This window comes from Buceros rhinoceros, unplaced genomic scaffold (genome assembly GCF_000710305.1).
Source record: "Buceros rhinoceros silvestris isolate BGI_N320 unplaced genomic scaffold, ASM71030v1 scaffold3884, whole genome shotgun sequence".
NCBI classification, from domain to species: domain Eukaryota; kingdom Metazoa; phylum Chordata; class Aves; order Bucerotiformes; family Bucerotidae; genus Buceros; species Buceros rhinoceros.
In genome coordinates, this window is record NW_010408652.1 from 1,842 (window position 1) to 17,503 (window position 15,662).

A 15,662-nucleotide genomic window follows, 5' to 3' on the forward strand; every position below is an offset into this window, starting at 1 on the left:
CAAAATCCACTGAAGCTCCTGAGAAGCATGCAAGCTGGAGCTGTCAGAGTTGGTGTGAGCTGAAATTCCTGGGTTTTCTTTTCCACACAGAATGTGAGATTTAATTGAAACTGACCTTGATTTGAAGGCTGTGTTTGAATGCTAGGAGTAGCGGTGTACACTTTAAGAAAAATGGTAAATGGTGTCCAGAATTCGATCCAGAAAGTAAGAATTTGGGCTTGAGAAGCATGCAAGCTGGAGCTGTCAGAGTTGGTGTGAGCTGAAATTCCTGGGTTTTCTTTTCCACACAGAATGTGAGATTTAATTGAAACTGACCTTGATTTGAAGGCTGTGTTTGAATGCTAGGAGTAGCGGTGTACACTTTAAGAAAAATGGTAAATGGTGTCCAGAATTCGATCCAGAAAGTAAGAATTTGGGCTCAGTATCCCCCTTTTAGGCAAGGCTTGAAGATTTTCTTAATGACTGAAATGTTGCCTAGTCTGGGTCAGGCACAGCTCACCCCTTATAGTGAAAATGGATCACAATAAAACTAAAAAACATCCCTTGGAATCAAACAATTGGAAAGATGGGAGGGAGGAAAGGAAAAGTATCTTAACTTGCAAGGCCTCCTGGAAACAGCTGTCTAAAAATATTACTTGAGTATTAGACAGTTTTTGTTAGTTTGGGTGTAACACCGTGACCTATATGTTAGGTTATGGGCAAACAGTATTTCATTAAGCAGGTATCAAGATCTCTGGAGTTATCAGGACCATCCTCACTGTTGCAGACATCATCATCACAGAAATCTGTGCCGATTTTCTTAATGACTGAAATGTTGCCTAGTCTGGGTCAGGCACAGCTCACCCCTTATAGTGAAAATGGATCACAATAAAACTAAAAAACATCCCTTGGAATCAAACAATTGGAAAGATGGGAGGGAGGAAAGGAAAAGTATCTTAACTTGCAAGGCCTCCTGGAAACAGCTGTCTAAAAATATTACTTGAGTATTAGACAGTTTTTGTTAGTTTGGGTGTAACACCGTGACCTATATGTTAGGTTATGGGCAAACAGTATTTCATTAAGCAGGTATCAAGATCTCTGGAGTTATCAGGACCATCCTCACTGTTGCAGACATCATCATCACAGAAATCTGTGCCTGTGTTTCCAAGCTATAGCTTTTCAACAGAGATGAAGACATTTGACAATATAATAAATTGTTAATAGTCTTGGATGGTTAAATATGGGAAATTATTTAAGTAGAATGGCTCACGAAATTAGAATTTCATTATTTTAATGGAATACAGTTGATAAAATTAACGTTATGTTAAAAAGTGAAAATCAATAAGGGCTATAGATCACAATAGCATTTATACCTTTGTGAAGTTGATCTGTCCAAGCGTGCCAGAGCGCTGTTCTACATTTACACTTTGATTACACTTATTTCACAGATTCACTTTGTCATTCTGCTTTTTGAAAAGTGACTATTCCCTCTTATTTTTATGTTGGTTTTGTATATGCTTTTTTGTTAATTTTGTTAGTCTATAATCATGTGCATCTGTTACTGTAAACCCGTGTTCTTATGTTGTTTTTTTTATTTCATTACTCTTACACTGCACCAGCTTTTTAGACCTGTAATTATCTCACTTGGATCCATTGAAGTCTTTAATGTATCTGCATACATTATTGTTTTTACCACTCACAATCTGTTTATTTCCATCCAAAGCTCAAGTTTTTAAAATCACCTAATCTGCGTGATTATGTATTTTGTCTACTAACTGAAGCAAATATTCCCTTGGTTTATTACATCTACACTCTCATTAAGCTGACTTTTAATTATGTTCAAATCCCAGGTGCTTGCGTTTGTATCTTTTTTTACTTCTCTGAGATGCTATAAAAAGAGTTAACAGTGACATTATTCACCCTGCTACTACTGCTGGAAAGCACTGTGGACACAGAGTGCATTGACGTAGAACTCTTCCAACCTCTCTATAGAATTATCGTGCTATAAGACCTCCCGAAGTTATACATTTATAAAACTGTTCTGCCATGTTACTGTGTCAGTTTTACTCACCTGGAACACTGTAAATATTTAACTGAGGGCAGAAAGGTTTGTGGGCTTCTTTTTAAACCTTTCTTTTCTTTCCAAAGTAGCTTTGTGGGCAAGGCAACTCTATGTCTCTATGCTTGCTTTCCAGCCCAGCAATTTACAATGATTTCCCGGGTGCCACAAAACAAGCAGCAACATAGGTATTTCCTTTGCTGTCCTCCTCAAGGATAGCAGTAAGCAAGACATGTAGTACGTGTAGTATTTGGCACCATTTTCTCTCAACCTGTGAATTCATTCTGATGTTGCTTGCACGTTTTCTGAGGTCTAAACTATCAGTTCCTCTACTTTTTCTCCTTGTGATCTTTGTCCTTTCTCACTGATAATCATGTCTCTTCTCCAGACTACTCCATACGTTTTTACACTTGTTTTTCTTCCTGTTGTAATATTTCTGTGCTGATACTGAATAAGAGCAATGATACAGGCTTTGTCTGTCACCACTCTTATCAAATGAGGTAATTGGCTACCCTTTTTAAAGCCTAGTGAGTTTTGAAAAAAATTAAGATGGAAACTTGTGTTGTATGTTTTATAACATTGTTTATTACTGGAGAAATTCAGATGTTTCTAATAAATCCAGGTGAGCTGAAATTGTTTCTAGATGATGCTATCCTGGTTATTCCCTCAAACACAAGGATAGAGCACTCTGTCTCTACATTCTTTACTAATGGTTGAAGATCTGAATTCCTCCAATCGTTCACTGTTTTTTGGAAAGTAAGCTTTGGTTAAGGTACACATTTGCGCTGGATCCATAGATAAGATCGAAGTCAAAATGGAGAGGTTGCAGGCTTTTTTCAGATGCTTTTTAAATGTAGGCTTGAGTCAAAATGCTTATGTCCTACAGAACAAGGTGCTTGAAATATTTGCAGTATCATGGTGAGAACTGGCCAATATGTTACCAGGTGTAAGAGATGGATCTCTATTGTGATGATCTGAGTACAGTAGCTCATTTGCATTTGTGGGAATAGTTACTGAAAGATAGGGAAATATTAAAAGTCCTACAGCATTAAGGACGTGGTATCTTACTAGAACTCCATTAGATTTTGTTACATTTTTGTCGTTCTGAAATTGAAAGAACGTGTAGCTGAGGACTTGTAAAAGCCACTAAAATACAAACTACGCTTCCATAAGTTCATATTAAAATTTGTATGCTTTTAAAACTTTTTCCTTTTTTATATACAAAAGTTATGTACTCTTACAGGATGTGCAAGTGAGAACATACTTTTCTGTTCAATAAAATCAAGTCCAATTTGTTTCCTCGTCTTAGAAGCTATGATGAACAAGATGCTCAACAGCTCAGCAAGGAAACAGATTGATCTGTTGTCACAGCTTGTAGTAAATATCTCTTCCTGTGTGTTACTGGATCGTTTCCAGCCCTTTGACTCTGTTGAGAAATTGGAGGAGAAGGCTCATGAACTCATGCAGCAAAATAATTTTTTGGCTAGTAAGTACATGATCTAAAATGCGTATTGACAAAAACCATCAGGTTTTGTAGTTGTTTATGTTTATAGATAATGTTGGTTAACCTTAGACAGTTTCAAAATATCTATTAAAATACATAAAATACAGGCAAAAGAAGGCACATTCACCTTAGAGGTATTCCCTAATATTTGAATGCTATAATATATATTGTAAAGACTAATTGTATTGTTGTTTGAATTGTGGAACTGCCTAATTAATCCTTGGAGTCTTATTTCTAACAACTGAAAAGAATAAAAATTTCCCAAAATAGAAAGGAATAGTGAAACGTTTAAAGTAGAATAAAAAGAGCTGAAGAATATATATTACTGAAGAAACTTATGACAAAATCATGTAGTTTACATCCTTTCTAATTTTGATATTCTTATCTTTGCAAAAAGGGGTAAAGAAAGGGTTGGGTTTTTTTTTAAATTGTTATTCTTAAACCAACACCTCAGAGAAATTAACTTGTCTATTCAAATAAATTCTTTAACAACAGATTTATTTCTTTTATCCCCAGGGTTATCTTCTCTATTCTTTTCCTGTATTGTATCTTTATTGCTGAGAATCACTTAATTGTACAAAAGAGTTTAAAAGACAAAAATGTTTTTCATATTACATTCACTTTCCTTTCTGGTATAAAATGCTTTAAGTTGCATGTGGCCTTTCCGAAAGAGAGCCCTATTTAAGTCCATAAAAGTGTGCTAGGTTTTCTTCCCCCCTTTGTTCTGGTGTTTACGGTCTCTTTGGACTCCTGTAAGTACACAACAGGAGACGTGTCAAAGTGGTTCTAGAGAATGAACATAGTCTGGAATCCCGTGTTTGTTCTGTAACCTGCACTGCACCCTCATTTGTAGAGTGGGGCAATGACCACCCTTCATCAGTATAAAACTAACAGGTCGTACCATGAGATAAGGAATATTTCTCAGGAGTGCTTCATAAGGAGTGAAATGGTTTGCCCTTTCAAGGGAAGAAACAGACGGATAGATTTGACCCTCAGAAATGCTTGCATAAATGGGGAAAATGAGATTGGCCAGCTGAAAAAAAGCTTTATAGCAGAGTAGAGTATTCTATATCATATCTTTCAGAGAGCCAAGCAGGAGGTAAGACATCTCTCCCTTAAGAAAAAAAAGTCAGCATTTCATATTCATCAAGAAGTCCTAAAAAGTCTGAGTCATGCAGAAAGAAAATGCAACCAATTTGCTGTGTTATACTTTACCTTCCCAACTACAGATTAATTTTTAATGCTTTTTTTAATACACAGGTGGAAAAAAATTCAAATTTTGCTGTGATAAACCAGAAGTTTTGTAACTGACTCAAATTAAAATCAGAGCAAATTTTAGTGGATTTGTTTTGTTTACTTTGTCACCTCCTTCAAGGGGTTTTTATCCTGTGACAGACAAGTTTTATGACTGCTGCTTTCACTGTGGAATTGAGATCAGTCCCCAAAAGGGGTTAAATCTGGATACAAAGAGAATAAACCACAATTCAAAAACACAAATCACAGAAGGAATTCTCAGATAAAAATGACTGTTGTTATTTACACCATGTGAATATTTTTTTACATTTGATATTAATGAATGTAAAAAATCTAAGTCTCTGAAACCTACTGTTCTTATCTTGAGGGGTCAAGAAATTTTAGACACCTGCCCTGACAGGTGAATGTATCCTACTATCATATGAAAACTGGCCCTGAGTTAGCTATGTAAATAGCATAAATCATATAAGCTTGGATATAAAGCTCCTTTTCTTCTTTTATCAGGTATTATCTTTGATACACCAAAGAACAATACGCAAGATTCCAGTGCTTTCCTTCCACGACACATTTCATATACAATTAGAACCAGCATTCTCTATAGCATGAGAACAGATTTGACCAAAAACCCGATGTGGAAATCCCACCCCCAGAAGTTGCCAGCTGATGGGTTTAAATACAACCATGTCTTTATCCCACTTCAAGACATGGTTGAAAAGGCAATTATTTCAGCACAGACTGGGACAGATACCTCGGAACTAGCCATTCAGGTGCAAGCCATGCCTTACCCTTGTCATACCAGTGATCTGTAAGTAAACTTTTAGCTTTTTAGTTCAATATATTATTCTTACTAGGTTAGTGCTAGGGAACTTGGGAAGAGCTACAAGGTCTTTGTAGTGGGTGAATGTATATCTTAGCACAGGACTGAACCAGTATGTCCAATATCAGAATATTATAGCATAGCAAATATTATTTAACATTTGTGACCACAACACATACTGCAACTTCCATCTGGCACATGATCCCTTAAGAGCTGTAGCAGCTATACTGTGGAGTAGTCTGCTGGTCAGAGATTGTGCCAACATATTGTGCAACTAACTTAGACTGTGTTAAGAAACCTACTTTACATCCTTAGTTGTCCTGTACGCAAACTGTAAATTGGTCCCGGGTATGTTTTGATATACAGTGTAAAGTTGATAAAGCAAAAAAAAAGAAAAGTGTAGGATTGTTCCTTGTAATACCATCAAAACATCCTTCCTCTTAGAATTAGTCAGTGGTAACAAATCTGTTACAGAGGAACAAAAAAGTTGACTGACTTGTGTTATTTCTTAATGTCCAAATATATTATTTTTTCTGTAGCCACAAATCTGAATTCTGTTTGACTTTGAATAGAGCCCTAAAGAGTGATTGCATCACTTGTATTGTGACAAATACAAATATAATATTACAGTACCAATACAAACATTTAACTTGTTACGTGAAAAATAAGCAATTCTAACGAGAACAAGTCTTGTTGCTCATGTCAGATCTTATTTGGCATGTACTTTGAAAATAGTCCCAGTATTAATCTATTAAAGTTCTGCTAAAAAATATTTTACCGTTGGGAGCTAACAACTCTGCATTTATGTTCTTTCATAGATTCTTGAACAATATAGGGTTTTTTTTCCCCCTTATGATGATGTTAACATGGATGATTTCAGTTGCTGGCATGGTTCGCAAGCTGGTTTATGAAAGAGAAATTAATCTTGAAGAGGTAAAGGGCAGATTAGCCTCTGAAAATAAGATTTATTCACTGAAGTGTACTGAAATACAAAACTTAAACTTTGAGGTAATTTTATGTACTCATATTCCAGTTGGCTTTGTTCTCACTTGTTTCCTCTATGCAGTAGGTTGGCAGTTCTAGCTGCCAACACGGATGTACAACATTGTTTGAGCATCAGTCCTCTTAGTATGCAAACATCTTCCCTGAGACAAAAAGCAACTAGCAAAATATCTTTGAAACTGGAAACCATTGTTTAGAAAAGTTGTTGTGATTCAAACGTTTTTTATTTTGGATTATTTTTCATATTTTGCTGTATATGATCTAAAATGATTAAACTTCTTAAACCAAATTAAAATTTGCTATGTACTGTGTAATTATCAGAAATATAAGAGAGGATGATACAGAAAAAATGAGACAATTATTTCCTAGTATCAATGACCGGTTTTAGGAGGTGATAAGCATATAATGATGGGGTTTTATGATACATTTTATGTATGGATAAATATTCTTTTCTTGAAGAATTACGATGGTCTTCATACTGCTGGAGGAACCTTTTTTATTTGTGAAATTATTTAATTTCTCTAAACTTTGATAGGCTTTTTTTAATGCTCTAAAATATTAGATCAACTTAAAGTTAATTTTGATCATCTTATGAAAAATGCCTCAGAAGTAGTAGCTTGTTTCTAAAAGCATTTTTTTTTTTTAAAGAAGAGACGTGATACCTCATACCTGGCTGAATTATTTTTATGTTAGTACATAAAGGTTTACAAATGTATCCATGTTTTAATTCAGCAGCAGACTGAGGAAAAAACATTTGTTTGTATGGTGCTGTAGGTATCCTCAGTACTTTTTTAGAGTACAAAAAGACAAACTCCTAACTGGAGGACCCAGTAACTGACATCTGGTCCTGCAACCCTGTGCAAAGAATAGTTGTGCCTGAGTACTGGGATTCCTTGTGTTAGTATGTGAGAAGTGGCGAGGCAGCCCTGCTCAGAACTGTGTTTGATCCAGGAGAGAGGAGCATAACGGGTAGCACAGGAAAAGGCACAAGCAGTTTAGGGGAAGAGGACATCCTTTGGGGAGCTAGTAGTGTCTTGGTGGCAACATATTTTTAATTAAAAAAAAAAGCAAAAAAAGGAGAGAAGCAGAAAAATTGTTACCTAACTTTAACTGTCTTTGCTATGTTTTCTTGCAGTATATGAAGACAATGGGTGTACACCCAGCTATTCATTTCTTCGCTTGGTTTCTGGAGAACGTCATTGTGCTTGCAATAAGCAGCTGTACTCTGGCCATCATTTTAAAAACAAGTGGTATCTTTGCTTATAGCAATGGCTTCCTCATCTTCCTTTTTCTCCTGGATTTTGGAGTTACAGTTATTATGTTAAGCTATTTTCTGGGAGCGTTTTTTAGCAGTGCTGATACAGCAGCTCTGTGTGCCAGCCTTGTGTATATGATCAGTTTTTTACCCCACATAGTCTTGTTGGTCTTGCAGAACCAGCTGAGTTTCACCAAACAGATTATAATGGTAAATATTTCTTCTTTTCTGTTGTTTCTCTTCTGAACATGCTGTGGTTTTCCATATTTTTTTAACTTCAGATTATAATTTACTTATTTTTTTGCAGGTTTCTGTTTGCTTTTGTGTTTCACTGGAAATATGTCACATTAATAGATAACCAATTGAGAAAATGTTTTGAATTTGCAAAGGAATAAGAAATAAATTTTCAGGGAATCCTTTTTAAACATACAAAAAATATAAGGAAGTTACGTTCCTCATGCTCGTGAGTTCTATTTATGTTTCAGCCTCAAAATATTTGTAATATCAGTGCTCCTTCAAGCGCAGCTGGTGACATGCTGCTTCTGTGAGTCATTATTTGTTTGGCGGAAAACTAGTCATTGAATACAATTGGGGATCAGATCAGAAATGTACCTAGTGCTTTTCTAGCTATACAGTCTGAGGTATACGTTTCTTTGGTATTTGTTCTTCCATGTCCTGTCATGTTTTATGTATGCCAGTAGCGGTTTAATATCATTGTACTGTCTTAGCATACTATATCACTGTCTGGGACATCAAATATCACCATCATACAATGCAAATCATATTTCACACGTTAGAGCTTCACTCTTTCAAAGTAACTCACGTACCAAATTAAGCTGGTGGAATAATTCATGCACTATATATAAAAAAAGACACTTTTTCAGTGTCAATCAATCAGATAAAATCTATGGATTCCTTGCATACAACTAAGCACAGATGTAAGACTGCAAAATCTGGGCTTAAATAGACAGAGTGGAGGTTTTTTTGTTTTCTTGTTGCTTTTTTCCCCTCTTTTGGAGGGCAGAGAGGGAAAAGTATGCATCACACAGCTTGCACACTTTAAAAATTGGTTGTTTCAAAATAATCCCTCGGATACCCTGCATTTGCTGAAATTAAAGAGCAGTGTGTGAAAAAGGCAGTAACTTCTGAAGAGACGGGAGAGTCCATCAAGAGAGATGGTGAAAACTTGGCGATGTAAGAGGCAGGGAGTCAGTTGATGGGAATTAGCATGAACTTCTCTACGCAAAAATGTAATCCGTGCCACTGATGATACCGATTTTTTTTCCTAAGTAAGCAGCCTGTGTCATATTTCTTTCTTCAGACAGCTGGAAGAATGTGTTTCTTTTGTGACAAATATTGCAGAAACCTTATTTAATTACATGATTCTAAAATAGGAGATAAAATGAACTTCTGCTTCAGCTCACTTTCAAACTGAGAACTTTATCACTGAGTAAAGCTTTTTAATTTTAGCAATGTTTTGAATCTCCCCTTTATCCTTTATGAGCTCACAAGTGTTTTTCCCTTGATCATTCGTCACACTTCCTTGTCATACTATATCGCTAACTTGCTCATTTTCCATTTCGCACTTTTGTGTTACAGCATGACTATATTGCGTCTTGGAAGATGATTATTTCATTGCACAAAAATGGTGTCTCAGCTTATAGTACCTAGTGTGCACGTGCCTTCTGCCTGTCTCTTCTTGAGTTCTGGTCTTACAAAAATGAGTAGGACCACTGCTCTTACTACAGAAATGATATTCCCTTGCATGATTTTACAGTGTTACATGTTTTCAGTATGTGGTAGCTTTATCACGGTCTATAACTTGTTATAGAGTTAAATAATGCTTTCCAATACTAATAACGAGATCAGTGAAGCTCTTTAAGGTGGAGCAAATACTATTCCAGTATGTGGGGGAGTATCCTTAAAACATAAAAGTAAGTAATCCCATTAGCCTTCGTGAAACAAAGGTGCTTGCTTTTAGATTCACGAGTTATTTTATTTCATGGAGATTGTTTTATTTGTGACATGTTTTATTTGATGTTCACATCCTGTTTCTCCTCTGGTGGTGTAGTGTCTTCTTTCTACAACTGCCTTTGGGCAAGGAGTTTTTTTCATTACGTTCTTTGAGGGACAAGAAACAGGTAAGCTCTCTGGTTAGATGAAAAGTTTTGTAATTATTATTAAATAACTACAGTTGGAAATGTTTCTCATTTTGTTCTGAGAAAAAAAAAATCTCCAATCATGAGTTAACAGGATAGATCACAACAGGAGAAAACCTTTCCAATGCCCCTTGAAAACCAAGTTAAGCTTGTGCTGCTTTCTAGTAGTAGATTAAAGTGGTCCTAGCCACTGTGATCTATTTGCAATACAGGAAAATCTCCACAGCCCGTTAGATGATAGAATGATTATATTCAGCCAATGAAATTCTTCCAGAAATGCAAACTCAAACTTCAGTGAAATTCAGTAGAGTTACCTATGGGTGAGCATCTGATTGGATATTATTTCACTCATTAAATATGTTATTTCTCTCAGTCAGTGGAGAAGCTTTGGCAAAGCATTTAGAGCAGTTCCTTGGAAGTCCTCATTGATGTCTGTGGCAGCTCTAAGGCTTTATGGTGAGGGTATCAGCAGAGAGTTTTATAGGATCACAAAAGTGTTTGAGGTTGGAAGGAGTATCTGGAGGTCATCTAGTCCACCCACATTGTTCAAGCAGAGCAACCCAGAGCCTGTTGCTGGGACATTTCCAGACAGCTTTGGAATATCCCCATGGTTGGAGACTCTACAGCCTCTCTGGGCAACCTGTGCTAGTGCTCGTTCACCCTCACAATGGAAAAGTGTTTCCTTGTGTTCAGAGGGATCCTCCTGTGATTCAGTTTCTGCCTATTGCCTCTGGTCCTGTCACCTCCCTCAGAATGCTGACAATGCTTTACCTAAGGCAGGCTAGGACATCATCAGCTTGCTTTCTGGCAAGGACACATTGCTGGCTTGTGTTGAACTTGATGTCCACCAGGACCTCCAGGTCCTTTTCTGAACAGCTGCTTTCCAGCTGGATGTATACCCACAATTATTAGTGCATAGGATCGTTCCTCAAGGTGCGGGACTTATTGTTAAGTAGCATGAAGTTCCTGTCAGCCTGTTTCGCCAGCCCAATTAGGCCTCTGTGGTTAGCAGCATGACCCTCTGGCATATCAGCCACTCCTCCCAGTTTTGTCATCAACAAACTTGCTTGGGATATACTCTGCCCTGTGATCCAGATAATTCATGAGGGTGTTGAACAGGATCAGACTCAGTATTGGCCCCCGGAGTACGCTGCTAGTTACCGGCTGCCAGGGCCTCTGGGCCTGGCCAATCAGCCAGTTTGCAACCCACCTCGCTGTCTGCTCCTCCAGCCCATGCTTCATTAGCTTCTTTAGGAAACTTGGGGAGCTTATCTTATGGGAGGCAATGTCAGAAGCATTACTGAAGTCCAGGTAGACAAGATCCACTAGTCTCCTCTCATTTACCAGACCATTCCTTGCATTGTAGAAATTTAATCAGGTTGGTCAAGCACGACTTCCTCTTGGTGAAGATAAGCTGATTACTCCTGGTGATATCCTTGTCCTTTACGTGCCCAGAGATGGCTTCCGAGATTAGCTGCCCCGTCACTTTCCCAGGGATCGAGATGAGGCTGACTGGCCTTTAGTTCCCTGAGTCGTCCTTCTTGAAGACAGGAGTGATATTTGTTTTCCTTCAGTCTTTAGGCACTTCTCCAAACTGCCATAATCAAAGATTATTGAGAGTAGCCTTACAATGACATTTGTTATCTCCCTCAGTGCTTTTGGGTGAGTCCCATCAGTGTCCACAGTCTTACATGCAGTTTGCGTAAGTATTCCCTAACCTGATCCTCCTCCACCAAAGGTACATCATCCTTGCTCCAGACTTTTCTCTTGCTTGTCTGGACCTGGGGTTTCTGAAGAACAGACTTGCTAGTAAAGACTGACGCAAAGTCATCCAGTACCTCAACCTTTTCTGATCCTGTGTAACCGCGTCTGCTGGGTATACATTTCTCCTAGTCTTCCTTTTATCCCCTATCTACTTACAGAAGCCTTTCTTGTCTTCGATATTCCATCTGGGATTTAGCTTTCACAGCTTCATGTCTGGGTGCTCAAAAAATGTTTGTGCTTTCCTCACAGGTTATCCATCCTTGCTTCCACTCTCTTTATGCTTTTTGTGTTTGACTTTGGCCAGGAGCAATTTGTTCATCCATGCAGGACTCTGTATTTTTGCCTGATTTCCTGTTCTCTGGGTTGGACTACTCTTGAGCTTGGTACATATGTCTGAGTTCACACATGCACTAGTGCATAAGACAGTGGAGGTTTATGAGAAAAATATTGTACAGAAGACCAGTGTAAGTTATTAACTCTCAGCAGATTGATATTTAACTATTATACATTTGGAAAGTAGAGAGAAAAATACCTTTACTTCGTATTTTGTACATTTCTCCTGTGCGACCCTATTTGTACTCATTCTGAGTAGCAGCTTGCCCCTGCAAGCCTGGAGGCAGCTGGTGAAATCCCCACTGAGCTGGTACAGAAATGCATGAGATTATGTTTGACTGTTGGGAAGAAAAAAAAACATTTGACCTGCTGTACTGCAAACCAAGTAAGATTTTCAGGAAAAAAAAATCAATGCTTTTTGTAAATCTCCAATTTGGTTTCATGTTTTCCATTCAGTAATACACCTTCCCATAGTACTAATGTTTTGCACCCTCTTTTTTCCTTCATGCCTTCTGCAATGTAATAATTTTGAGGCAATTATTCAGTGAGTTTGTTGTTCCATTTTACTTCTGAGCACAGTCAATGCACACAAATACTTTAGAATTCACAGATTTACATTTTCTGATTTAGCACTATAGAAATTACTTTAAATTTCAGTAACCCATTGTATCCCATTTCTTTATAATATCGGCAGAATGGTACAAAGCCTGATTCATTGAAGAGGTCAGTGCCCCATCGTGTCAGAGAGTTGTAGTTCTTTTTCTTTTGCCAAGTCAAGGGCCAGCTAAAACTTCATAAATAGCCCTTTCTATAACAGTTTCTCTGCATTTGCCCAGCAGCAGTGTCACCAGTGGTTCTAAACAGAAGCTTGTAGAGGCGTAGCAATCCATTTTTATTTATTAGGATTACTGTTATTAACTATGGGCTTTTTTGTTTTAAATATCAGAAGTGTATTGTGTTGATGTTTGTGATCATTTATGCTGTACTGATTTAGCTTTGGCCTTTTAAAAAATCATTATTATTGCAACTACTCCCAGGAATTCAGTGGAATAATGTGCACCAGTCAGTGGCACAAGAAGGATACATGACCTTTGGATGGATATGCTGGATGATGTTCTTTGACTCGATTTTATATTCCATCGGTGGCTGGTATTTCAGCAATGTTATTCCTGGTAAGATCATGGAGTAGTTCTTATTTCATGTTTTTGAAGGATTCTCTGAATAGAATGGATAGAATTGGCTTTCCTCATTGTATGCAACTAAAACAAAAACATATCTTTTTCTGAGCTGGGGTTTTGATGTGCAAAACTGCCTGATTGCCTTTAGGGCCTAAGAATGTCTTCCTGTGTACATAAATACTGAGTAGTGCCCTCACGTGGACTAGAATTTGTGCCTAGCATGAAATATCTTTTGTTTGCTTATGGGGATGAGTAATATTTGATGGAATTTGTTGATACTTCACAGTAACAGGGCTCAGTCTAGTAGCAAAACTTTCTGTGAAATTGGTGAATCTTCTAAGTACGTACTAGGGTTGAAACCCGTGAACAACAACATGTCGTCAGATCACAAAGACTTCAAACTGCCTGGTAACTGTATCAGTCGGTCCAGAGTCCAGTTCATAAATAAAACTAATTAACTTTCTAGTGTATTTTCAGAATGTAGAGGGATTTCTTTTCATTAATCAATTTTGATTAATATTATTGAGTTGGTTGGTGCATTTTTAATTGTATCTTTAAATTGTATTTTTAAATGCCAAAAAGGCAGTTTGAAATTTCCCTTTCTGTCTGATTTGCCTATGTCACCTTTTCTTCCAGCTACTCTGTGTTTGTCTTAAAAATATAAAAATAAAAAATTAAATTTTCATGCCTTGAAATGATGGGGGTGCGTGGAATATGCAACTGACTTTCGTAAACTTTAGCTTAAGTTGATACCTGCCCTTCAGTGTCAATGAAATGCACCTCCAAATACAGAGTGTGAACTGTGTGATTGGTAAGTGAAGCCTGTCAAGATCAGGCAATGCCAAACTTCAGGTTGTGTGTAGGAACGTGGTTTTGCCCTTTATGTTTGTGTGCTACAATAAATGTTTCTTATGCTGGCTGATTTATTTAAATTGTGCAGATAGTAATGGAAGAACAATGAATTACTGTTATAATAAAAAAGCTATTTGCCTTGGCAGGCCATTTGATCCATTTTCTTTCCTCTAAGTTACAAGATTATGTTAGGCTGTGCCTACATGTTGTTAAGACTATGATTCTGATATACTTTAAAGCTTCTTGGGAAAGAGGTTAAAGCACAGTATCACTGAGGACTGATTATTTTATGGCAAGACCTGCTGTTATGGCCAAAAGACCTTTTTCCACTTTGTTAAGGTTGGTTACGTGCAGCTAAGAGTTTGAGCTAATTAAATAGTCTAACCAGCTCTCTGTAAGTAATGATAGGACATCAGCAGTCTACAAACAAATATGAAATTACTATAAATTTTGCAACATTTTCTATCATAATTATAATATAGGAAAGTTTGGATTAAAGAACCGATGGTACTTTCCCTTTACTGTTTCCTACTGGAAGAACCTGTGTGGTACAGAGAGGAGGAACAGAAATTACCTGAATTCTAGTATGTTATTCTTCAATGAAAACTTCCCAGATAAAGGTTTGTAATCATAATAGAATTTTAATAATTATTCTTTTCTGAATGGTATGCTGATTTTGATCAATCTGCTTTTATCATTGCTTGGTCCTTTATTATGTATTTAGATCTTGTTCTTTTCTGCCCTCTGTTATATAGGGTTATCTATGAACTTTGTATACTAACTTTTAATTGTGCTATCTCCTGTAATGCTTGAATCTTCAATTAAAACTAAAAGGCTTCTGTTATTGCAACTAATTTTTATCTGTCTTCAGACACTTTCACTGCTCTTCTATATCTTTATTCTTTTGCTTAATATTTATTTAGGTTTCTTTTCTAACACTTCATTTATGTTTTGTGAATGAAAGAGTAAATCACCCTCACCTATATTCTCTTGGACCTTCTAAAAACATGATGGATTGTTGTGGTTTTTTGGAAGTTACTTGGAAGCTACTTTGGAAATAGCTTGGAAATGATCCAGTTGTCTGTAGCATAGGTGGAGAAGCTGAACAACTCAGCAGTTTTATGTATTGGTATCTCCTAGAGTAGGGCAAACTTCAGAATGTCTTGAGGTTCATTAAAATATTTGTGAAAAAGCTATCAGTATGCATTTTGTCCGAATTTCTGCAATTTGGAGCAATTTCATTTTGTTGAGATAATTGTCTTTGGTCCTTACTTAAAACGAAGATTTTTCGATGTTTCCCATTGGGTTCTCCACATCCTCTGTGGGAAAGAAGAGGGGAAAAAAGCTTCTCTGCCTGAAAAGTTACTAGCATGGTCTCTGGCTCCAGCCATCCAAGGGATTGTTCACAGCTTTGTGGATCTGTTTGTCACACTTCTCCTCTACTTAAACTGATGCACATCACATTGCCTGTGTGTGCAGTCTAATGCTGTGATGCATGCAAAGGAA

At 37.0% G+C, this 15,662-nt stretch overlaps 1 protein-coding gene across 1 annotated transcript in view; it reads left to right on the forward strand.

Moving 5' to 3' along the window:
- LOC104492374 (ATP-binding cassette sub-family A member 13-like) overlaps nucleotides 1–15,662 on the forward strand; it is a gene marked incomplete at both ends in the record, with an annotated part of 84,818 nt that overhangs the window by 1,771 nt on the left and 67,385 nt on the right. Inside the window, 7 exon segments of the mRNA XM_010134927.1 lie at nucleotides 3,348–3,524; nucleotides 5,301–5,601; nucleotides 6,432–6,546; nucleotides 7,751–8,080; nucleotides 9,942–10,011; nucleotides 13,164–13,298; nucleotides 14,639–14,821. Coding sequence (XP_010133229.1) covers nucleotides 3,348–3,524; nucleotides 5,301–5,601; nucleotides 6,432–6,546; nucleotides 7,751–8,080; nucleotides 9,942–10,011; nucleotides 13,164–13,298; nucleotides 14,639–14,821 — 1,311 coding nt within the window.